The sequence below is a fragment of the Nanorana parkeri genome, unplaced genomic scaffold (assembly GCF_000935625.1).
Source record: "Nanorana parkeri isolate BGI_ZX_2015 unplaced genomic scaffold, ASM93562v1 scaffold726, whole genome shotgun sequence".
Lineage (NCBI taxonomy): Eukaryota > Metazoa > Chordata > Amphibia > Anura > Dicroglossidae > Nanorana > Nanorana parkeri.
Window position 1 is genome coordinate 539,830 of NW_017306994.1, and position 25,951 is coordinate 565,780.

General features: G+C 39.6%; 1 protein-coding gene across 2 annotated transcripts; it reads right to left on the reverse strand.

The window, feature by feature from the left end:
• LOC108793178 (multidrug and toxin extrusion protein 2-like) lies at positions 1-25,951 on the reverse strand. 2 transcript variants are annotated; one of them, XM_018564119.1, is made up of 17 exons: positions 25,778-25,951; positions 23,497-23,598; positions 20,518-20,586; positions 19,275-19,423; positions 18,895-18,937; positions 16,879-16,923; positions 16,048-16,145; positions 14,351-14,448; positions 13,904-14,017; positions 12,984-13,051; positions 11,716-11,824; positions 10,403-10,478; positions 7,208-7,277; positions 5,335-5,467; positions 3,693-3,787; positions 2,066-2,111; positions 1-216 (listed from the first exon to the last, which is right to left on the reverse strand). In XM_018564119.1, the coding sequence occupies exons 1-17, from the start codon at positions 25,943-25,945 to the stop codon at positions 8-10; spliced, it is 1,692 nt and encodes a 563-aa protein (XP_018419621.1). In that variant the 5' UTR covers positions 25,946-25,951; the 3' UTR covers positions 1-7. The 2 variants fall into 2 exon arrangements, with proteins under 2 accessions (XP_018419621.1, XP_018419622.1); XM_018564120.1 differs by lacking the exon at positions 23,497-23,598.

The window sequence follows — 25,951 nt, forward strand, 5'->3', positions numbered from 1 at the left end:
ATACTATTCATTTAACAGATATCCAAACTTTAATTAGAATTCCAGTTAAAAGCATAGCAATGGCCAGAGCTAGAGTGAGTCCACGCAGAACAACCACATCCTTCATTGGTAAGGGGTCTCTGGAGGCATATGGTTCTTGTAAGGACAACTGCTTTGTTTCAGTCTGTTGAGTAGAGACCTCTGATAATGCAATCATGTCCAATGTGTTCTTTGCCACTGCAAGCAGGAAAGACGGTAGTTATTAACTGTTTGACTTGATCAGTGTGGATCAATTTCTTGTAATATGAGCATGCCCTATTAGATTTCCATAAAGCAATCTTCTGAATTTGATCTACCAATAATTATCCTCCAAGGGGTGACACCAGTGAGTAAATATCAAATAGCTTCTTTGCCCAATGTAAGACGATTCAAATGATGACCAGTATTAAATCACTGGACTTTTCAAAAAGTTCCCATAAGGGAAAATGGCAATATGTGACAATCTACCTATATACTGTAATGGCACTTTTTCATTAAAAAACACATTTAGACCTTATCTTCCAATATCTGGACTGTTTATCAGCCACTTTGAGCTTTCCTGTCTCGTCATGAATCGCTCAGGTACGGAGAGATAATCAGATTTAGACTAGAGCTGTGGTTTTTTTTTTTTCATTTCATGTGATTGAAGCAAAATTAAACAGGGTTTTAATGGCAGCCCAAGAAGTAGCATGCATCTACTGGAGGGACACCCACACAACCATATCCCTAGATTGTTCAGCTAGATCCCAGGTGACTGCCATTCACGGATCTGACCCCTCCCATGGCCCCCCTTCCCCCTCCTCCCACGGGTGGCGTCTATTGCCAGTTTGTTCGTACTCCCATGTGTGTGGTCATCTGCAAAACACCTCATTCCTGAGGAAGCCAACTAAAGTGAAACCCATTGAGAATATTGTTGTATATCATCGACAAGCCCCATAAGTCTTAAGAGAGATTATTATCATTATCTCTGGGATTTACGTTTTAAGAGAGACTGTTAGATTGCTATGTTGGAGAGACGCTGGTTTATATGAGGTGCCGCAGCCACTATACATTGGAAGAGCTTTTAACAATGTGGACATAATCCAATTTTAACATTGCATTTTTATTCTATATATGATTTAGAGCCTTGGTTCTCAACTGGTGGGTCGTGACCCAAAAGTGGGTCGCGACCCTATGTTCAGTGGGTCGCCACATGCCTTCCACTTTTCTAGGCGATAGGTTCCTCAGCCTCCTCCTAGCGCAGCACTGTCAGTTCTCGCGCCAAGCAGCCATTTAAAATATGCTGCTCGGTGCCAAGTGTCAGCTTGAGTTGGGGTGGACTAGGGGTATGGCTGCGAGGGAGCTCCATCCATACATGCATTGCTTATAGCTTCCTCACATGTCCTGTAGAGTTGCCTGGACCAGAGTGACATCACATTCTGGTTCCCGGCACCTCTACAGGGCGCACAAGGGAGTTGTACAAGCAATGCATATGGATGGAGCTCCGTCACAGCACAGCAACCCACACTGGACCCCAGGCTGAGGATCCAGGCTGTTGCGTTACCATTCATTTTAATGGTACCCCAAACACACCTCCCACCCACAGTTTGTACATTATTATTATTATTATTATACAGGATTGATATAGCGCCAACAGTTTGCGCAGCGCTTTACAATATAGGGCAGACATTACAATCACAATACAATTCAAGACAAGATGGTAAGGAGGGCCCTCCGCGGTACCCTAATGCCGTGCACTCCATTGCAGTGCGACTTGGGTCGCGACTTAATGACCAAGGACAAATGTGGGTCCTGAGGTTACACAGGTTGAGAACCACTGATTTAGAGTGTAGTTTTATTATTGGGCTACTGTTAAAACCCTGTTTAATTTTGTTTTAATCACATTTTTGGGGGTGTGGTGCCCGTCACTTAGGTTAACACATATTTTGTGGGTTACCACTTTCTTCATTTCATGTGATCTAATTAACACATATTCCATAATCTGCTAAACGCATTTGAAAAATAATTCAGATTTTTTTATTTCCATTGCTATAATACATGTACATACCTGAAGGAACTGTCTCATTACATGGCATTCCTGCTCTTGCTTGAGCCTAAAAAATCATAATATATACAGGATTTAACTAAGCATGTTAAAGTACATAGGGCAGGGCATGTCCCTATTTTGCCATACCTACTGAATAATAAAACTAGAGCATAAAAGTTGTCTATTGAGTATTAGGGGTGTTTAAAATAACCCTGTAGGGGTGTTAAAATAATCCTTATTAAATAAGTTTACTTTAAAGCAAAGTGCTCTTCTTCTTTAGGCCTCTTTAAGGTGACATCACTGCTGCCTTCTTTCCCGTGTGGCCCGTCTCTAACCTAGGAGACAGTGGTAGACAAGCCCCATTGAAGTCAGTGGGGATGTACTATGCAGGCACAGCAAACAGGAGAAGACATCCGCCACAGATGTCAACAATCAATAAAGGCCCGGCTCCCTCCCACAGTCATTTGTGGGAGGGAGCAGGGATGTCACCTTAAAGGGCCCTAAAGGATAAGTGCAATTTGTTTTAAAGTGCACTTATCCTTTAAAGTAATAAGAGAACATATAGTGGAAGACATGTATCAAGCAAATAAGTAACACAATTTGATGTATTAAGGCTGCTACTCAGTTTGCAACGTTTATGCAACAGTTGTTCTTGTATATTTGCAACATGTGCATCTACAGTCCTGGGAAGACAACTGAGACAGTTTTGGTGGAGCTGAGGATCATAGGAAAGAACTATTTATTTCCTATGCTCCTCAGCGCCATCTAGTGGGCACAATGCAGTATTTACATAAAATTGAATTTGCTCTATAGAGAAACTATGCTAATAACATTTGTTTTTGCCTCCATTCACACAAAACTAATGTACATACATTTATTTAGGGCAAATGGCTCTGCAAATTGTTTTTAAATACAACACCTTAATATTTGAGTTTCTTACACTAATATTTACTGAATATATTTAAGTGTCATCTTGTGAAAGCTTAGTAAAAAACAAACACTCTTAAGCCCTCATTTGCCTAGTTTCATGACATTTGTATTGTAACTATGCATTTACATTTTTTTTCTAGAACTCCAGCCAAAACTCTTTTTTTTTAGGTTTTTGACAAAATGAGAAAGAGCTAGAACATCAGGTTACTACTGCTATCTGTGTTCCCTTCTGAGAGATTTCCCCTTGCTTCCTGTTTTGGTAACCACACAGGAAATGAGAGGAAATTTGCCCAAACTGAGGGTAAATGTTGTTTCACTTTTAAACTTCCCGCTGGCTCCGCCCCCCTGCGACGCGGCCGCTCGCAAAGGACAGAACCCGGAAGTCGGCAGCCGCCAAGAACATAGCGGGGATCGTGGACAAGGTAAGACCTATACGCTGTATTCGGCTCGGGTGTGGCTCGGGGTTACCGCTTTGTTAACCCCGATCCACACTCAGGAATACCAATGGAAACGCGCTGCAAAACGCCCAGAAGAAGCTCCTGTACTTCTTTGCGCGTACGGCGTTTTGTAGCGCGTTCCTACGCATTGGTTTTCACATGTTGAGCGTTTTACAGCGTGTAGGAACGCACTGTAAAACGCCCAGGTGTGAACCAGGCCTTAAAGATCAGCAATTCCCAATGACGAGATTATAGAGAGTTTTGCAATCATGGACACTTACTTCAAGGGAGACATCCTCCCAGCTTACTTTTACAAGATAGACAGTGAAGAAAAGAGACAGGAACACTCCACAGAGAATCATTCCAATCCAAAGACCTGTGAAGAATGAAATGTGGCAGTAAAAACTAAATGGAAGCACATGAGACAACATCGGAAAAGCCCCCAGCCACACAAAAGGGCAGGGAAGCATCAGACTAGCCACGGTTTTAAAAGCAGGGAATTAGTAGCTGATGGGTGTATGTGCGGGCACCTCTAGGTGCCTATGATTTATAGATGCAAATCCACCAAATTACTAGAGATGTGCTAAATGCAGTTAACTTAGGTAACATCTGATCAGTATATTAGAGAAGTAAAGGAATTAACTAAGTGTAACACTGTTTTTAAACGCTTTAGTCGTCTCTCTCTTTAGGTTACTGAAGTAGCATGCAACTGTGTGGGAACTGAAAGCGGGAGTATGGGACCCCAATAAAGTTTCTCATAGCAGTGCCTCCGCCCAACTGGGCCTTGTATAAAGCAAGTGGGACTCCCAAATGAGATTGTTTTGTCCCTAGACATAGTACTTACAGTGGTTGCTTCTCTTGCAGAGAGGACAGTCTAAAGTTCTCGGATGCTTTGAAAGGTTTTATTAAGAACAGGAGAAGGGAGGGCTGGAATACCCAACAGCAGCACATTTTCTCGTTAGCTGGCAGTATCTGCATGGATCTCAGACTTCACCAACTCACCAGCAGGCAGAAGTAGCTCCATTACAACAGAGCTTCCTGTGTTTCTCTGTACCAGGTATGACTGCAGCTCTGGACCAGTGGGGATTCAGGTGTTACTCCATTGTCCCCAGCGATATCTCCTTAAACTACAGGATCATCTTGGGTTAGGCGTATATACCAGTGGAGATTTATTTGGTGCTCCAGTGTCCCCAGTGACTCAAAATAATAGCCAGATCAGCATAGGTGAGGTCCCTCTTAGATGTTCAGTGGACTCTAGTAGCATATGGTATGCTTTCAGAGCCTGAACCCTCAGACCTGAGTAGAAGCCCAGCACCTAGCAGCAGAACTTTAGACTAGCCAGAGCCCAGCAACAAGCATGCGTTTTGTTACAGCCAAACCAAACCCACTGATGACAAGCTCAGAAATGATTGGCTAAGTAACAAAATTCAAGTCTAACCAATGATGTATCCTTGACCCAGACCCTGAATCCTCGCAGAGTCTGGCAGATGAAACAGCATAGACAGCCACTGAGTATACCCTACTGTTGAAAATAAAATACTACATGTAAAAACCAATGTGTATGCCACCTCCTCTCTCTCTCTTTCTCTATACAATGTACAGGTTCACAGAGCACCGATAATATAGCTTTCACTATACATCGGTATACCATACACATCCTTGGACTTAACTCAGATTTTTTTTCCGTGCATTCCTTTTTAATATTTGTTGAATTTTTGTGAACAGCTGCAGCCCTCGCCATTTCAAGAATAGTCCTATACATGGCTATATTAGATCTGAGTAATTGCTACAAAGTTGTCAAAGTTGATTACTTTATGTTAAAAGAATACTGTAACAGGCCACCAAAAGTAACATCGGAAGTTTTCATATTAAAGATATATGTAACACTTGCTCTCATATTATGTACAAAATCCAGAAATATACCTTTTATGCCCTCCCTAGCTGCAAACATGAGAGCGGCACCCACTGGCAATCCAAGTACATAGTAGCCGATGGCAAGAATGAGTGCTCCAATCTTCTGTCTTCCTATTCCTCTAAGTACACCACAAGATACACACTGTAGGCAGAAAACATTTGCATTCATTTGTGCTACAACTACGGAACCTACAAGAAGCTCAAAAGTTCATTTGTATATTTAGCTACACAAGTCACTATATCCTACATGGGAGTAGGAGCTTTAACCCTTTCGCTGCCAAGCCCTCCGGAACATTTTTCAAATCAGCTGGCCAAGCCATTTTTGAATTTTCTGCAATTTTTTCCTATTGGTTTGATTTTCAACTGCTGCGTTGCTAGCGTTTGTAAAAGACCCCCCAAACCATATAGTATATACATTGGTGGAACTACCGGCAGTGCAGCCAGTGCAGCCACCCCAGGACCCAAGGCTGGGGGGCCCACTGACAGGGGAGGAGGTGAAGGTGGAGGAGGCCAGGGCTGGGGCCCAGTAGCGCTGGTCAGGAGTCGAAGGTGGATGGGGCCCAGCAGTGGCAGGTAAGAGGAGCTGTATGTGCAGGGAAAGGGACCAGCCCACCTGAAACCATGCAGAGCTCACCATAGGGAGTCTCAGATGGGCTATGCAGGATCTATGGAGGGCTGTGTGGGGTCTCAGGTGGGCTCTGCAGGAACTCAGATGGGCTGTGCGGGTTCTCAGGTGGGCTGCGTGGGGCCTCAGGTGGGTCCTGAGTCCAGTGCGTTACTAAGTCCAGAGTCCAGTGCGTTACTAAGTCCAGAATCCAGGGCATTACTAAGTCCAGTGGTTTATTAAGTCCAGAGTCCAATTTGTTACTAAGTCCAGAGTACAGTGCGTTACTAAGTCCAGAGTCCAGTGCATTACTGACAGGGTTATTCACAAAAGGGTGAAGAGTTTGGAGAAGGCAGGAGAAGTGAACAATGTAGGACAACATAGCTGATCTAGAAAGTGAGCTGAACTGGAAAATTTTCCAAATCAGCTACGCTGTCCAAGATGGTTCACTTCTCCTGCCTTCTCCAAACTCTTCACCCTTTAGTGAATAACCCTGTCAGTCCTGAGACCCATGCGCTACTAAGTCCAGAGGATTAAAGTGAAAACCTTAAGTTAGTGGGTCTCTGAAAATGTTATTTTGCTGAAAGACAAAGCTGAAGTTGTTGTGTTATTATGTTGGAGGAACCCTGTGAGGGAAACATGTCTGTGAACTTTTAAATAAAAGGGGTCAGGAAGCCCTAAAAAGAAGAAGTTTGCGAGTGAACCACGTCCTTAATGCACTACCACTTGAAGCTAAATGTCACACATGTCTAAATCAATGTGCTTTATATATTTCTATATTGAATTTTCACTCCTAATAACCATATCAATCTAAAAATGTGTAAACTTGTTTATTGAAGATGCCCATAGGATGTACTTCCTCAATGCACTGACACAATTTCACTCAGCGCTGTGAATCTGAACTTTCTTGTGTCACCACTCTCACAGAGCCTGCCTTCTGAGCTACAACTCAACGTCTGAACAATATAACATTATCATTGCTTTCTGGAAGCAATGCATTATGGGATATGTACTCTTAAGAAATTGATGTTTCATAACATCAAGTAGCAGGAAAGAGATACAAAACACACTGGGAATCCAGGAAGTTGATGTAGGTGATGGACAGACAGAAAGCATCACTCACTACATAAAAGGGATTTTTTATTTCTTTTTAATTTTTCCAAGTAAGCATTGATTGCATTATCAAAACAACTCTACTATGTTTTTCTGTTACAATGCTGATATTATAACAGGAAAGTATATGCTGGGACTTTATAACTCCTTTAAACCCATACTTACAGCAACACATTCAAACATGTGGAACACAATATATAAAGGTATAACTTCAGAAACAAGAGTGGCTATCTCTCTGGAAGAAAATGAAAAACAAAGGGTAAACAGTTTGGTATTTCTTATTGTAGACCCTTATAAAGACAATTCAATATAAATAATTCCTAAATTAGAATTAGTATCTATTAAAAGTAAGACAACCATTGCTGTCCTCATCATTGACCACAATTTCTATTTTGTCTTTTGCCTTTAGCAGATGATTTGCTCAGGCAAAGCATTTTGTTTGGAACATCACACTTTACAATGTATTCTTGCTGTGTAACAATGTGGATTTATGTGCATCAGAAAATCAGAACATTTATATTTTATGTGCTAATCATTTCATTTGGTATATATTCTCTCTATATAGTAGTTTCAGACAGGCGGCATCTCTTTGGGTCGCGTGGGGAGCTGTAGGCAAAGCGGAATGGCTGCTCTGAGCACAATGTTTGCCGTGTGCCTGCCTTACTCTTCCTGGTCAGAGCGTCCCAGGTTGCTAGGAGCTGGGCAGGGAGATGTGTAAGGGCAATACACATCTCCCTGCTCAGCTCTTCGCAACCTGGGACGCTCTGTCTGGTGTCCCACCCAGCTCCTGGCAATCAATGGTTGCCAGGAGCTGAGCTGAACACTCTGGCCAGTACGTAACCTGCAAAGCCCTGCCACCCCCCCAGCATGTACCCCCTGACCCCCACCTACTTAATATATCCCCCCATCCCCCTTCCCCACCCATTTATTGTGCACCACACCCACCTTAGGCAGTGAAAAGGCTATGACAACCCCTGTATGTACAATGCAGTGATGATGTCACCACTACTTCTGCAAGGTAATATCTGGGTTTAAAAACACCTTTGGTAGACACAAGGTAAATTTATATCTTTTGTGGCTATTGAGGAATATATTTAAATAGAAGTGTGTGTGCCCTGAGTTCAGCTTTAACAACCAATGATAATGAGCACTGTCAAATGTGCATGTTCCAACTTCAGGAAATATCACCATAGTGGTATTTCATTATGAGGGATTAGTTATGGTGATACTTCTGTATGACATATAACGATATTGGTGGAGTGTGACAATCAGAAGTACACAGTTTCATATATGTGATATTTTGGGTCAGTGAAACTATAGAAAATGAGACCAGTATAAGTCAAATTAATGCATAGAACATGTACAAGACTTAAACTGTAATTGAGATTTCTTTACAGAAAAAGTCATTGTTATGTTTCCTCAACAAAATATTTATACAATCATACGGCAAGATCTGATTTTCGAAAAAAGAAACCAATAAGCCCAATTCCAGCCATAGTTTGTTTTTCAGATAAAGTTTTAAAAAAAAGTTAGAGCTTCTGTCAGGCTTTAATGATGTTTGTGTTCCCAAAGGGAAATTATACCATTATTTGCAGTACTGTTTGGCACTTGTCCCCTGGACATGATGCAATGGGAAATCTCCCAAATGGGGGCACATAACCTGGCATTTATTCTAGACTATCTCTTTGTCACTACAAAAAAAACGTTTGCAGTATATGTTTAGGAAGATTTCCCCCATTTCCTGTCCTGTCTGTCACACATGAAACAGGGCAGCAGTGTCTTAGTGGTAAGCACTGCTTCCTTGAAGCGCTCGGGTCCACGGTTCAAATCCTGGTCAGGACACTGCAGCAAGTTTGCAGGTCACTTGCAAGGTCAGTTTGCATGTTATACTATTGTTTGTTTGGGTTTCCTCCCACACTTCAGAGACATGCTAGAAGGTTAATTGGCTCCTGTCTAAATCGGCCCTGTATGTATGCATGTGAGCTAAGGGACCTTACATGGAAAGCTTCTTGAGGACTGAGACTGATGTGAAAGTAAAGTGCTGAGTAAGTTGTTGGTGCTATATAAATACCAGTAATAAATAAATAAACAGTCAGGAAGTGAGGGAAAATCTACCCAGTGGGGACACAGATTTCAAGAAAAACCTAAAGTCCTAACCCACCCCAAACTTTTACAAAACTAAAATAAATTTGTGGCTGTAATTGTGATCTAAACATGTATCACTACACTGAGATATACATTGACATCAGTTTAAAGTCAAGGAACAGTAGTAATAAGAGTTTCTGAGATTGTATGTATGTATGTACACAAGAACAAGCGAGAAACCTAAGGAATCTGTCGCTTTCTCCTCTACAAGTACATGTATGTTAGAGTTACTGTAAATCAGGGGAGAATGAAGGTTAGCAAACCATCATTATCTAATTTCTGTCTGTTGTCTTTAATATAGCCAATATTCACCCTAAATGGTATGTCCAGGCATTTTACCCTCAAACCACACTCTACTCTCTACTACTGTCCCATCATTATTCTTTTCTTTTACCTTGTTCCATCACAAGAAACAACTTTTATTACTCCCTGTAACATCATCACCAGACTTGCAAAATTCTTGCAGGGGCAGTTACTGAGAGGTCAGTTCTTATTGCATAGGTATGCTCCCCCAGAAATACACATTCCAAGAACCCTCTTCCTACACACAGTATGTGGGCAGGCTCTTGCGAATAAAGGCAGCAGCATTGTTTTGCTTGGAAAGAAACCAATATATGCATGTGAATAGGGACAGATAGGGGCAGGCGTAGCCAGAGGTCTGTAGTCCAACAGAAAGACCTAACAATGCTTCTTGAAATTTCAGTACAGCAAAGGCACTACAATGTCAGCTAAAACCAAGTTTGGAGCACACTATTTTTGTGTACTTGTTATTTAAAAAAAAAAAAAAGGGATAGAACATGATGAAATGTACATGTATTGTACAGACCCGGGATAGGCAACTCTAGCTGTTGGAAAGCCACAAATCCAATCATACCTCTGCCTCTGGGAGCCATGCCTGTAGCTGTCAGAGCCTTGCAGTGCCTCATGGGACTTGTAGTCCCACAACAGCTGGAGTGTCTACCCCTGGCATCGACCTACTATTTTGTTTTCTCCTGATATACACTTCAAGACATTATAGCAGTGATGGCATAGGTGTCCTTATTATTAGAAAGTGTTTATATAAACATGTATCAACCCTTTCTGTGTATACCAATCACCACAGACCCAACCTATATATAAGTGTGTGTATGTGGGCATATTTTTTTAAAACATATACATGAGAGGATTTCTTAAAGGAACACAACATATTTCATTGCTGTAAATTATCCAACATACCCATCACTAGTAAATATGTACGAGAACTCATTCTTCAAGGCTGCAAGCAGTATTGCATCCAAAATCATGAAAAACGCTGAAGAACAGAAAATGTGTTACCATCTAAGTATGAATGAGTATGTTGAAGCACAGAGAATGTTTGCAAGAAACAATGACTATATGCATGAAAACCTTTTATCACGTTTTGCATCGTATTTCATGTATTTTTCATAAATGACTGACTTTCTAATAATTCTTTTATGTGAATATTATGCAATGCAAATTTTTTAAAAAGTTGAACAAAAATGTAGATTTTGTGGGCAATTTTGACATTATAGTGTGTTATGCAAAAACTCTATTATTATTAGATAATAGGCAAGATAAATGATACTTCCCACTAAAACGAGTATAACAGTTTTCACAAGGGTGAGGAAGATAAAAGTTCTTGCATTGTGTGTGCCAAAAGAGACATTTGTGTTGAAAAAATACAACCGTCTAAAAACATGTATGACAAAAATCCATGGATGCCCCCTACAGAGTGCTTAGTAATTGTACAATTCTAATAAGTGATACAACAGAGAAACTTTTAAGCTCTATATTTTTCTTGGAGGTCCTGTAGGTCATTGGGCTGGTACCTAAGGAGGTATGGAGTCTGGTTCAGACTCATAAGTCTTATAATGGTAATAGTACTGTTAATGGCAGGGCTGCTGCCTGGAGATTTTCTAATAAAGCAATGATTTCCTCAGGAGTGCTTAGATGGGTTTGACTACAGCTGGCCCTGGAAATGGCATTTGCTGTCAGTTGTCACATGTGCTTTAGCAGAGCAGGATCATCCACAAGGCAATCTAGGCAGAAGACAACTTTGATGTTCCTGCAGTAAACCAGGGAGATTGTGCAACTGGTCAAAGCTGTGTACCTGTATGTCATCTCTCAAGGGAGGATGCACTTGCAGGGAGTTGGTGTCTAATGGGGTCGGCCATGCTCAATGTACAGACAATGCCAATGGAACAGCTTCCTTGTGCTTATTGCAATCCTTATCAAAGAGAGAAGGGTGGAGGGGGGGTTGAGCAAAGCTGCTACCTTGCCTAGGTCCCAGTTTTCCCTTAATCTGTCTCTGTCTCTGGACTTTAGGCATGTAGCAGATGACCTTCTGACTAAATGGTACTTACTAGCAGTTCACCTTACATATTTGTACTTGCAGAAAGTACTTTAAACATTTTGCTACAAAACTGCATGTTATTATTCATCTTTATTACATTAAATGTTTTCTGTTATTTCTAAATTTAACTTAAACAGGCAAAAGCATAAGGATTTCTCATATTTGTAACATTTACCTGTTATAAGGAAAGCAACTATTATGGACTTCTTTGCTTGTTCAATATCACCTGCACCAAGTGCATTGCCGACTCGGACACTGGTAGCCATACCTATACCATATGGAATCTAAGATAGATATATCATTACAGTATATTACTGTTAATATAGTAAAGCTATTGTGTTGTTTTTTTTTTCTTAAATAGTTAAAGTGGAGAAAAAAAATTATAAACAAGCAGGCACTTTATTGCAGAAGAGACATGCTATAAAACAAACTTACCTGCCTGTTCATGATCCTCTTTAGAATGTGCGCATGCACAGCACAGTGTACATTCTCAGCACACCACTGTTCTGGGATCAGAGAACTCCCATGCGCATGCACAAGAGTAAATATATCATCCATCAGCCAATCAAAACAGCCAAAGACCCGGAAGAACCCAAGAAGAAGAGCCAGCAAGCAGAGGTGAGCTAAGTTCTGCTTTAACAGTTAGAGAAAGAAAGGGTTAAAACCCCTCTGATTTTATTTTTAGTACCTCTGGTGGGAATTAAACCCATGAGCTCAGGACTGAATGATAAACAATGAAAGCAGCTCAGGCTCTATGCTGCCTCAGATATAGCCTATAATGTGCAGACACAAGAAAAGTATAATGAAGCACTTGCCTGTGTTTTGTTATAAGGACACTATAAAGTTAGGAAGGCAGGATCATAAAATGATTATACTGCATTTTACATGCTGTCCTTTACAAACACATTAGTGACACATTAATAAACCAGAACCCACCAACTCCCTAGAATAAACTTCTTTTTTTTATTCTCAAAGTGTATTTTTAATGTCAAATATTTTACTACTTGTTGTTAATGGTAATTAAAAGTTCTAAAGGAAAAGTGCAATGATTGAGCGGGGGGGGGGCGATCAGGGTGTTTTTGCGCAGGTGTGCTGCTCCTGGTATGTGTGGACTAGGGTGTCCTATGTGTGGGCTAAGGAAGCAAAAGGAAAAAGATGCGCCAAACAACCCTGCTATATTTAGCATTTGTACTTCGGCTTAAAACATCACCACTCAAGAGGTTGAACGTCAAGTTCCATCATACCACATCAGTACCATTTCTACAATGTCAATTCACTAAAGCCCTCATCCACCTTCTCACATGTGATAATAATATCAAATATACTCCTTGTCCCAATATACCCAATTTATTGCGCTAGGTTGTTTGGCACTTCTTTTTTCATTTATTGTTAATGGCCCTCTCAATATTTCTGTTAGCAATACTCTGAAAGAAATATAAGTACCATATATGCAATGGTCACCACCTGATATATAACAGACTGGGCACCGAGCTCCACCACGTTTATCAGGCCTGAAAATAAAACAGTTGGAGAATATATAATAACAAAAAAAGTAAAACACCAAGAGGGGCATTTATCAAAACTGGAGCAGTTGCCTAGGGCAACCAAGCAGCTTCTCTCTTCAGTCTGTTCAGTTAAGCTTTGAAAATTAAAGCGATAAGCTGATTGGTTGCCATGGGCAACTGTTCCATAGTTGGCCTGCTCCAGTTTTGATAAATTCCCTTATTGATGATTACAGGTGTCAGGCATTCGATTCTATAATAAAGGCTGTCAATACTGCCCCATAGCAACAAATCAGATTAAAACTGACCTTGGAAAATATTGGGTACTGAAGGTTTAGAGTGCAACTGAATCCAAAACTTTTTTTTTTTAGTTTTGGATAGAGTGGAGAGGGATTAGAACACCTGCCAGGTTTTTATATGCTTCAATTTTTTGTTTAATGTAATATCACATTATGGCCACAAAATAGTTATTTCGTATGCCCCTTTAGCTCAGTCTAGTGGCCATAATGTGATATTACATGAAAACAATTGAAAACTTCATTCTAATTGTAAAGAAAAAAACAAAAGAACATTTGTTTTGGCATATATTTGCACTAAGAGAATGTTTACAGACATTTGCGAGGCAAATGGCGCTGCCAATTGTTTATAAATTCACTCATCTTACGTCAATAAAGTGAAATGTGATTGGTTACTAGAGGTTACTAAACTTTGCACATCTTTACTGCTCTTGACACTGCCTCATTGACCAAACACACATAAACATTATGACTTATAACTTTTAGAAACATTTATTTCATAAACTAGTATGCAGACACACAGTGCAGAAGGTTTATTATTAGTCCTCTACCTTATTTTGCTTACCTACAAGAAAGCTGCCAATTTCATAGGTCCACCACTCTATGCACACCATAAGCATGCTCGGCACCGCTAATGCTACAAAGGTGTTCCAGTCTTTCAAACACACCATTGACCAACCTTTTGGTTTAAGAAAAAGTTTCACCAGAGTTATTTTTGATCCCTTCTTTAACCCAGTATGAATTTGTAAGTACATTGATGTAACTGTATGTGAATGTCATTGATGTTTGTACACACCACCTTTCAATGACAGTACTAGGAAATGAATCAGTGTATGGAAAATATAGATTTCTTTTTATTTAAATTTTTACATTTTATGAACTCTTATTTTTATATATATATATGAATGCTAAAATTATTTTTTTACTTTTATGACTACATTAGTGTCACACTTTATGTTACAATATTATGGATATTGTATTGGTTTAATAAAATGAAATGTAGAGATCATACCTCCCCATGTATGTACATGAAGTTTCTTAAGCCGAATATAAAGGAATAATAAAAGTGCCTGTGAAAACTGAGCAATAGTGTTGGCCCAAGCTGAACCCCTATAAACAAAAAAAAGTACATATAAAGGTGCTGGTGATTGTTGTGCTGTGTGCATTACACATATACTACTAATACGTTTCAAAGCGTGACAACACAGATTGCTGAAATGCTATTGAGGGTCTATATCCCTAGCACTTTCACGTCATGTACCTTTTATTTACTTGGAAGCACCAACACTAGCTAAAATAAACAATATTCTCGTCTGTAACTTGAAAGCAGAGCAGAAATTACAATGTTAAAGTGCCTTCTCTAAAATAAATATCTGCTATGTGCTGTATGTGCATCTGCACTTACAGTTTTCTCTCAGCCCTATGCCAGTGGCTACCTTTGTTCCTGTGTGTGTTGTAAAGTAGCCAGTGCTCCAAGCTTGCTCTCGTGATGGACTACATTCTCAATACAAATTAGTAAACTAAATCTGAGATTGTAGTCCATCACAGGAGTGAGCTTGGAGTGGTGGCTACTTTACAATACACACAGGACCATGGGGAATAATAGTAGCCACCCTCCAGGAGGAAGCACAGTGTCAGCACCAATTCAGAGATGATTTGAGGATCTACAGCTGAGTGATACACAAATAAGATACATTTATGTTAATAGTCAAGGCACTTGAATGCATTTTTAAGGTTTAACTCCTAAGTTTAGTGTCACTTTAAAATCCTGTGACTTCAAGATAGTTATGTACAATATGTTGTGCTGCATTATAGATGTGATCACAGGTCTATGCACCTGTTAGAATACAATCTACATAGGTGTTAGCATGGTGGAGGAAACTGTCAGAAATCTCTCCGTGTGTACCCAGATTAAAGGAAAAGTATTGGGAAAATAAAACATACCCTTCTTAATACTTATAGTCGACGTGTGACCCTGCAGCTCTCCCACGCCGCCTCTGTACTGAGAGTTTAGCAATCATGTAAACACGACCTCTCAGCTCACGGTTTATTCCGTGCAGAGAGCAGTGACTGTCAGTCACCCCTCTCCGCAGGGATTCCCCCCTCTCCTCTCTCTGCTTCTCCAGAGCACATTGGAGGAAAAGACAGGAAAGGGGGCAGGCATGGCTCGCCCTGGCTCTAGGGAGGCAGAGCCAGCTGTGAATCTGACAGCTGGGTGGATCCCGACAATATTGTTGGGATCCTTCTCAGCTGAAGCACGGCTCTGCACTGCCAGCATATAGAAGACGGTAGGCCACTATATGCTGACGTTGGGTCACAGGAGGAGATTGGTAACTATACTCCTGTGAACCAAAAGAAGTAAAGCCAAAAAAAGTTTGGCTTTACTTCTCTTTTAAGGTTTTTGTGCAGATGACTACGCAGGCTTAAAGTAAGATCATAATGCCCCTGCCCCAAGCAAGCACGATATAATGCTAAACAGGTGTGGGCAGTAAATACCAGCATGACTGTACCATTGGATAACAAACCTCAGGCATTCCTTCATCAATCAGTGTCACTGCTTAGTAAACCACATTTGTTGGCTGTTTGTGATATCCATCCACCTTATCACAAAGCCAATGTAGACTGTTCTTTCAGGATGCAGAAGTTATCTTTATATCAAAGTTATATCATAGATATCAATGTTATCAGCTCCAACATTCATATACTCACATAACTCCAAACTCCAGAACAAAGAGAAAGATATAGTTCACGAAGCCATTTATGATATTTGATATGATACTGACAATGATCTGTATCTTCACAATTCCCTGTGACAGCATGGAATAATACAATTTTTAATAATGTGGTAACTAGTTTTCATCTTACAAATGTAACAGGCTGTTTGTCAGATGTCAGTAAGACTACAGTCACGCCTCTACATTTTCCTATTCATCCCTATCGAAGGTGTGTTGTGCTGAAAACAGCCTCAAAGATGCAGATTGCACAATCTATTTGTAACACAATACCCTAAAATGCAAAGGTGTGAATGCAGAAATGCTAACATGTAACTGACCCCTTCTAGTCTTTTTTTTATCATCTCATAGTGAGCACGAAAAATTTAAATCAATATTGCTGATGTGGCTATAAGGGAAGGACTTAGTACTTTAGATAAAAGCTTTTCACATAATGTGATCAACGTGCAGAAGATGGTTGCTTAACATCAACATTGACTGATGTCATCTAACAATAATGTTCTAGTCATTTTAATTGATATAATTTAATTTGATTGACCTTTTTACACCATACAGGGATGCTTAGCTGTGGTTATTGCACATTGTATTTCTGCCCTTTACATTAGTTCTAAAATACTTGTGTGTACTAAATCTGTGTCATTTTGCCCCATAATTTTGCGGTTTGGGGACTATGGGGGATATTTATCAAAATTGGAAAAGACAAAACATTTTTAAAGCTTAACTGAACAAACTGAAGAGAGAAGCTGATTGGTTACTATGGGCAACTGCTTCAGTTTTGATACATTTTTCCCCGTGAATTTATACATACCTGATTTTGTAAGTACCGTGCCTGTAGTTGATATAGGAATGCAGCCTATTTAGTTAAAACAAGACATTTAAAACATGAAACATAACATTCTAACAATTTTAACAATACAATCAGCTTTGCTTACTTAGCTGTGAAAAACAAGGTAAATGTGTAAAAAGTTGTCTATGTAATTATTATTTTTATTATTTTACACAGTAATTGAATACAGTGATTCATATATGTTGTGCTACCTCTTGGGAAAATACTTCTGAAATACTTCCTAGCATGCTAGTTGTGCACAGTCTCTCTTCTCCTTAGGACTTGTTCACACCATGTCTGTTGAGCTGCATTTTTCTGCACACCAACGGATATGTGTAATGTGAACAGGGCAAAAAAACATTGTTCTCTATGTTCCCTGTTCACACTATACATGCGTGGTAGTGTGCAGAAAAATGCAGCCCAATAGACATGCTGTAAACAAGCCTCAGCTGCAAGTATTGGTACTCAGGTCTGAAATCTCACAAGACTTCAGGCGCTGAGAAACAATGAAGTTATCTCCTTCTGTGCATTCTGAAGCTACTCTGATATGGCAATACACAAGCATTTCTTAACCTTTTTCAGTCGTGTCACTCTTTAAAAATATGCAAAATCTGGAGGCAACCCAGTCTAAAATATTAAAAACGTGAATGTAAAAAATGATGTGTACCCCCTTCTAAAATCCATACCAGACCCTTATCCCAGATAGGGTTTAGTATGGAGTCCCTTTCACATCAGAATCTCGCCATTTACATCAGGAGCCCCAGTTTACATTAGAAGCCCCCTTCACATCAAGAGTCCCCTTCTTTCACACTAGGAGCCCGCCCTTCAAATCAGAGTCCCCCTCTCATACTAGGAGCCCCCCTTCAAATTACAGACCCCTCCTTTCACATCAGAGTTTCCCCCCCATCACATCACAAGTCCCCCCTTCACATCAGGAGTCCAAACATTTTCAGTCACCCCTGAGGAAGGCAGAATGTACCCCAGGGTGTTGCGTCACCCTGGTTGAGAAAGGCTCCAATACACTGAGGGATTGCAGACAATATGTAGACCAAATAGTGTCATCAAGAACTCTGTTGGTAATCATGGATATCTGACATATGACACTCTTGACTTGCAGCTCAAGGCCATGGGTTTAAAGCCTATCTAAATCCAATAGCAGACTTTTAACACATTGCAGCTTGCCAATCCTTAGATGTAATGGTTGCTTTAGTTTTCTTTTTTAGACTGTTTTTTCTCTACTCTCATCTGGTGATCTGGCCAGTAGGTTATTTTTCAGCTTTCCAGCAAAAGTTGCAGTGAGAGGGTTAAGACAAACCATTTAACAGTGACATGGGGGCTTACAATGGTCAGCTATATTCATTTATGTAAAACCTTTATCCCAAAAGGAAAAAAACTGTTGCTGTAACTGCTAGTTTTAGCCAGAGTTCAGTTTTAATTTACTAGTCAAGACCATTGAAGTTTGCTAGTGCATCTAACACTACCTTCCCCACAGGTTGATAATGCTACATAATTTCGCTAGTAGTCCTGTGTGCTATTGTATTCTATGTAAGAATACATGCACAACTCTATTGGACCCTGTTCACAATGATGTACATTTTTAGGTCTTGGATGCAGAATTAGATCCAACACAGTGTGTTGTACAAACTCTCTTTTCAGGCCATGGAAAGCAATAGGCAGCCAAATCTTGAATACTGCTCGTAGCTCTGCACCCCACTCCAATCATGGTGTGTGAACTGAGCTGTGGCATTTCTCTTGTTCTAAATACTACTTATTTTTATAGACTCAAGAATGCACATTAATGAAAAAAATCAGCAGGACCCTTCTATTTAAAACAACTAGCTTTGTGAACTGCAAGTACAGAATACTCCAAAATTGCCAGTGTAGTGCTGTTACCATATTTAAACTGGACCTTAACGTCAGGGACCTGGCTGAGATGATGAGCTCTATAGGTCAGACACCTTAATATATTTGTTCATTTTGATCATATAAAGAACTTACTGGAAGTGCAGGGATAAAAACCAGTACATAATCTTCTGCAAGACTAGAAATATAAAAAAACAACAGTCAGAGGAACAAAGTAATATGTTTTTTTACTGCCCAAAGGAGAACAAAGACAGAACAGGGTGCTTAAAATTTGTGATAACCACAGCTATATATGAAGAAACAGTGTAGATGGCAGATACTGAGTTCCAAGGACAAACAGAATACATGATGAACACAATCATGCTCAGACATAGAAGAGAGTAAGGTGCGGCTAACCCAAGAGACAGAAGGGATCAGATCATATTTTGATATACCAAACCCGCTTTTGTGCATGGGCTTTAAGAGATCTTTCCAGAATAAAAAGTGAAAACATGATTCACAGTCATTCTTTGTACCGAGCCACAGCTGGGTCTTGTCTGAAGAGCAATAGAATATTCTCAGTGTTTATGAACAGTGCCCAACAAGGAAAGCAAGCCAGCAGTAGTACAAGGATTCCACGCTGCATGACAATGCCAATTAACTTTAGATTGGTCCCTCCGAATATCTAGGATGGAAGAACAACATAATCTTAAAATAAATCATCATGGTTAGTTATGATACTGTATTTGACTGTGATCAAGGACCATCAAGTAAACATATGATCCTAACTCAGTTTTATGCAGGTTGAAAGGCATAAAATGGCTAAATTTATAATTTTAATACATATGCTCTATTTGAGGTTAAAGAAGTTACGCCTTGTATTATTTTTCACAGCTCATTCACAGTATATATGTTGATTTTTATCTTATGCTTCTGTGTGATGTAGAAGCTGAGACACAGACTTTGACAGTTCACTCTTTAGTCTCAAACATGTTCTGCAAAGGAGCCTCTGCATTCCTGTCACCTGGCTTGTGTCTGGGAAATTCAGAAACCGTGATAAGCCCTTGCAATCAAGAGTCCATCTCCTTTGCAGAATGTGGTCAGGAACGAACAGGAGAGAACTGTCAAAGTCTGTATCTAAGTTTTTTACATCCCACATAAGCATGGGATAAAAGGCACACATATTATTGTGAGAGTTAGGTGACTGAGCTGTGAAAATAATACAAGGTGAGACTTCTTCTTTAAGCTGTTTGACCTTCCAGAAGTCAATTTAGATCTCAGTTTTACCTAATGTAGTTAGGAATACAACTGTGTACAGGATCCACCCTTGCTACTGATTGAAAAATTAAGGAGCACCCCTGTGCTCTCCCCTCCTGCAAAAATGTTACTATGCAAAGTAAATCAGACCTCAGGGGATGAAAGATGTACGGCATATGACGAAGCCCTAATCAGATATCCTCATGCACTAACTTACATTGCAATCACTTTTCCTAATGCTTCTAAGCTGATGAAAAGTGAAAAGTGCACATACTTTTTTTTTGTCAGAACAACCATATTAAATAGGCTTTCTAGTATTTTTGTAGATGTTGTATCTTATAAAAACCATGTCTAGTTCCTAATAAAGTATATATACCTCACATATTACCAGCACATGCATACAAAATCAATTTAATTTGTTGCTCTACCAATGCTTTTCTAGCTCTGTAAAGAAAACAGCATATTTGTGCTTCATAATTAATACCTTTGATAAATGCATTCCTTATCGTAGATCACACTTACCTGTGAAATTAGAGTGTCACATGCTGAAGATAAGCCAAGGCCCACTGAAAGACCAGTGACTGAAATAACCTGTTATCAGACAATGTTCATTATAATATGTACAACAAATAAAGCCAGAATGAGTTACTTTTTAAAAAAATAATGCAATGAAAGGAGCTATAAGGATGTTTATAGTGCAGTAGCTCTTGGCAACCAGATATCCTTTCTTAATTGAGCTAAATACAGAAAACCGATATCTGGTTGCTATGGGTTATTGTGCACTCATCACACTACCTCACTGAATAAGTTTAAAAGTTTTATTTTTGGAATTATCTAATGATTTGGTGCATGATCCAATAAAAAGGCCAAATTACAATAACGTATAGCAGGCAGAATTATTCTTTTTCATTGTATGCATAAAGTCGAGTTGGGAACTGGGGAAGGTTTACATTCTCCGTTAGGTTTTTATGATTGTCCATATAGGGGAACTTTCACATTACTTGCTATCCTGATATTCAGACAAATTGTGTGAAACGAGGCATTAGTGCTCCAAAAGCTTACAAGCAATTGCTTTCCATTAGTCATTAAAAATGTCATGTGGATGCCCCTCCCCTATATTCAGGATCTTATGCTGATTTAGTTAGGGGCATGTTAAGGAGAGTATTCCTCAATACTGCAAGCTTCCTCCCTGCCACTTTCAGTATTAACAGCCAGTATTGACCAGCAGTCATCACTGGTTCTGCATTGTATGTGAAGATGATGAGAGCGAGTCCACATTCCAGGGTGGGAAGAACAGTGCTGGCTTGCTGCAGGAAGTAAGAAGGAGGTAAATATTACTCTCTATTACCTCCCCATAGGTCAGTGATTCTTAAACTATGGCTTTGGGACCCATACTGGGTTAGAACGTGTCTGTGATGGGTCACCACATGGCTGTGTAGTAAACAGCCTAGTGTGTCCATGCGCAAAATCATAGGCGGGTGTTATAGCAGACTTTATTTATCTGCGTTTCAAAGAGTATTTTAAAATGATCTTAGATGTAGCTTCTAAACAATGCTGCTAAAAGCAGTACAGTGTTAGTTGCTATCGAATTTAAAACATAATAAATATTCCCACCCACTACATTATCACCCCTCTGAAAACCTATGAAACAAATAAACTAATATGATTGACAGCACAGACACAGGCACACAGACACAGATGGGGGATTAGAACGTGTGTAAATTGGATTTACACAGGCAAGGTTGTAAGGTGAAAAGACCTAGTTAGAAATATAATTCATTTTTTTCTCTCAGTTTTAGTAAAGATTACAGAAATAGTAAAGATGATTCGCAAAGTGTTACACTGTAATTTTTATTTGTCCTTGCTTGGTGTTGCTGATATCATTAGTAAATTATTATTGGGTCCCAGTACGGTAACACATTTCTTTTTTGCCTGTGGCAGCACATAGGATAGTCAGCCCTCCTCTCTCACACATAAACTCTCCTGAGGTCTGACTTGCAATGAACACTGCTCTAATCAATATTCCTTGAGCAGCACTGTTAATTGGAGCAGTGTTCAGGGGGGAGTGGAAAAGTAAAAAAGTGGCATATGACGGTAAATGCAGCCTGACTGCATTACAGTAACAAATTAAGAGGGTGCAATTGGGTATTCAGTTCACCAACAGCTCAATTAACAGAATGTAGGATACATAGTTGTATTGAGGAAAGCAGAAAAGGAGCCTTTTGTTGTGGTGATAAAATAAAAATTCAAAAGATAAAATACCCATTCATGAGAGATAGAGGCTTTCGATGGTTAAATAGTTATTACATCCAAAAATAAGGATTGCACACCTCAGAAATATACACTGCCAGGCCAAAAAAAAAAAGGACGCACTCTAATATTTCGCCTTTAGCTTTGATTACGTCACACATTCACTGTGGCATTGTTTCAATAAGCTTATGCAATGTCACATTTATTTCTGTCCAGAGTTGGATTCATTTTTTTCCAAGATCTCGTAGTGATGATGGGAGAGTCTTCTCCAGCACATCCCAAAGATTCTCAATGGGGTTAAGGTCTAGACTCTGCAGTGGCCAATCCATGTGTAAAAATGATGTCTCGGGCTCCCTGAACCACTCTTTCACAATTTGAGCCTGATGAATCCTGACATTGTCTTCTTGGAATGTCTTCTTGGAATATGCTTCTGAACTGACTACTTTGAACAGACAACTGTCAGACATAAAATACCTCACATATTTAATAAAAACTCCTACATTATTATACCCTATGGTTAAGTTAAATATAAATGTAGAACTCCGGCTAAATCATTTTTCAAATTGGAGACAGAATGTGGAAGGGTTAGAACTTAGAATCACTGTCAAGTTTTTATGAGATTGGCTCATACTTTCAGCTAGTTATTATTCTAGTTACAGAGACTCTGTCAGCCTGTAAAAAGATCCAATTGGAGGTTTCCGGAAGTAGAAGAGGTATCATGCTCAACTCTCCGGTGTCCCATGTTTCCTACCTTCCCTCCATTCCAGCACTGCATCCTCCGTGATACTGCACAGCAGGATACAAAGGGATACAACAGTTACTAAATATCCAGTCCTAAAGCGTCTGGAGGAGGCTGCATTGCTGGAACGGAAGGAAGGCAGGAGAAACAGGCTGCCAAAGGAGTGAGTATAATACCTCTTCTATTGCAGGAACATTCAGATAGGATTTTTATTTATGGCTTTACAACTAGCATTGTATAGTTACTTGAAAAGAGAATGTATCCATCATTTCCAGTGTTTTAAGACTATGTACTCTCAAACATTAGGTTGTAACTGGGTATGGAAGTATTTACCAAAGCCAGCTGCTCTGATACAGTTTGATAAACCAAGAGCTTCCATTTAAAAGCTGGTCCTTAAGGTGCATAAAAGGAGTAAATAAAGAAAGACTGGCCTGAATGAAGTCACCAACAACCTGCAAAATGCAAACTTATGGATCATATATGTCCAAGGAAAGTAAAGCCTGTAAACTTACTGCATTGGCAAGCGTGACAGCATCCAGCTCCACTTTCCCCAGGTGACCACAAAACACGGAGCTGACGATGTTGATGAGAAAACATAGCATCTGTGAGATGATCTGAATGAAGTAAGAGACTTCCTTTAGTACAAAATATACATTATGCTCCACCATAGTAGGATACAGAAATGGCACACCAGTTCCAGAAGTACCAGAATGTGCTGTACTTCAAAAGTGAGCTCTTAACCCAACTATATATGTAAAAGGTAAAGACTGACCTTTTAATGCTATACATGAGGACTGTATTAGGAACTTAATTTATTCATATGTGATACACTGGACACTTTTAGCACATCCTTATTTCCTTCTGAAATGCAATGCCCCCACTTAGTACATGTTAGAGGTCACCACAGACAGAGGAGTGTGGGAAATTAAGAATTTCCCAGCTCGCCAAATTATTTTACAATGACAGTTCACTGAGGTCCATTGTTTTTTTGTTTTTGTCCCCTGCTACTCTAATTTGATCTACAGCATGCAGAAAACTGTTGAACTATATAGCAGTATATTCACAATTTAATGCTTAAAGTGTCACAGAAAAAAGAAAGCTTGTCCACATGCCCCTTCTACTGATTGACAGTGGTGCCCCTCAGATCCACAAAATGTACAGTTTGAACTTAACATGTAGGCAGGCACCTACTGGTGATTGCAGGTAATATACAATAACTCTCTATTCAGAACACTCTGAGTGTCCTGAAGCCAAAGGCACTCTTAAAAATGTAAATAAATTGGAGGTTTCACCCTCACCTTGTATGATGTTATTGGTTAGAAGGCCACCAATGTTGGTCATGGGCAAGTAGCAGGACAACCTCTAACTTTGGGCTGAAGGTGAAAACTGCATAATATATAGGCCAGACTTCATGGTTCCCGGGGCAAATAACATTACCTGCAAATAACATTACCTGCAATTCTATCCAAGTGTAACTTTATTAAAGTCCTGACAGTAATCAAAACTTTCTTAACTGATTAAAAAACAAAATTAAAGCCCTGACTGTAATCAAAACTTTCTGAACTGATTAAAAAACAAAATGCAGGTAACTAGCAGGTCCTGCACATATCATGAAACATTTCTTCAAATATCTCTAATGTGCTAAGCCCAGAAGCACTTTATTATGCAAATAACAATACTTGCTAGAAATGTTGCAAGGTAACCCACCCCTTCCTGCACACCACACCTTCCAAATGGCACTTTATTTCATGGGCAGGCTTACTGACCATTTGGTGCTGGAGGTGGTAGGGGGCAGGAAGGCTCCTCATATTGCTTGGAAGAGTATTTAAATATTCGGCATATTATTTGCATTACATTTTTTTTTTTTTTTTTTTTACACCCGTGTGAATGGGCAGATAAGAACAGATACTACACTTGATCTTAGCCAAAAGGCCGAGAAGCGATATTATTTGCATTAAAAGCGGACCTAAAGTAAATGTGCTGGTTTATGAAGTCAAAATGTTTCTCAAAGTTGTTCTCTGACTTAAAAATGTATGCATTTCACTTTTGGCAACCAGAAAATAGGCCATTTCCTTATCACTATGATTACATGATAATGGGGCAGAGACCAGAAGAAGGTACTGTACTGTAGATATGACATTATAATACACTAAAGTTAGAACTAAAATAAACTTGTTTTGGTTATACGTGCATATCGGAAGGGAAAACAAAATGGAGTGGAAGGAGTCAAGGGATGCATACTTTTATAAATACATGCTTTGTACAAGTGTATATCGCTACTTCCGCTGATAAATATTTGTTTCCTGTAGAGAGAGATAGATGGACAAATTTGGGGCAGAAGCCTGGTGACATCCATCTATCAAAATACATCTGGAAGTTAGTGAGTTGTCTAGGATTCTTGTGGCCAAGAAGCGCTGGGATCTGATTTTTAAAAAAATCAATCTTTACAATGGTATACATTTTAGCACAAGCTTGCATCTTTTGGCTATGTTTTGGGGCCACCCATAGGGATGGCCCAAGGTTAAAAGTATTTACTGCAGGTAGACAGTAGAAATGTACTTAATGTAAGTTTATCCTCCTAATAGCATGCAATGTTTAAATTCTTAGTAAATACAAGTCGGACCTGGTATTAACCAACCAGAAACCTTGGTGAAGCATTTACAATATTGGGTGCCGTCTTTGTCTCCTAACTAAATATCTAAGATGCTAAAAGTATATTTGCCTGTGTGTGCAGTCATTTAACTTTATTATACAAATGTATAGCTGATTTATAAGAAAGAAACGATCACTCACCAGAGGTCCTGCTAATGCACATAGCTGCTTGATTTCCTGGGATGGGTTACTTGGGATGCCTAGGTGTATCTTGTGAAGGATAAAGCTACAACTATTTTGCAGCAGTTGGAGAATTTGCTGGGTAATTCCATTTCCTTGATTTCGTATACAGTGGCTATCATGCTCCATTTGAAT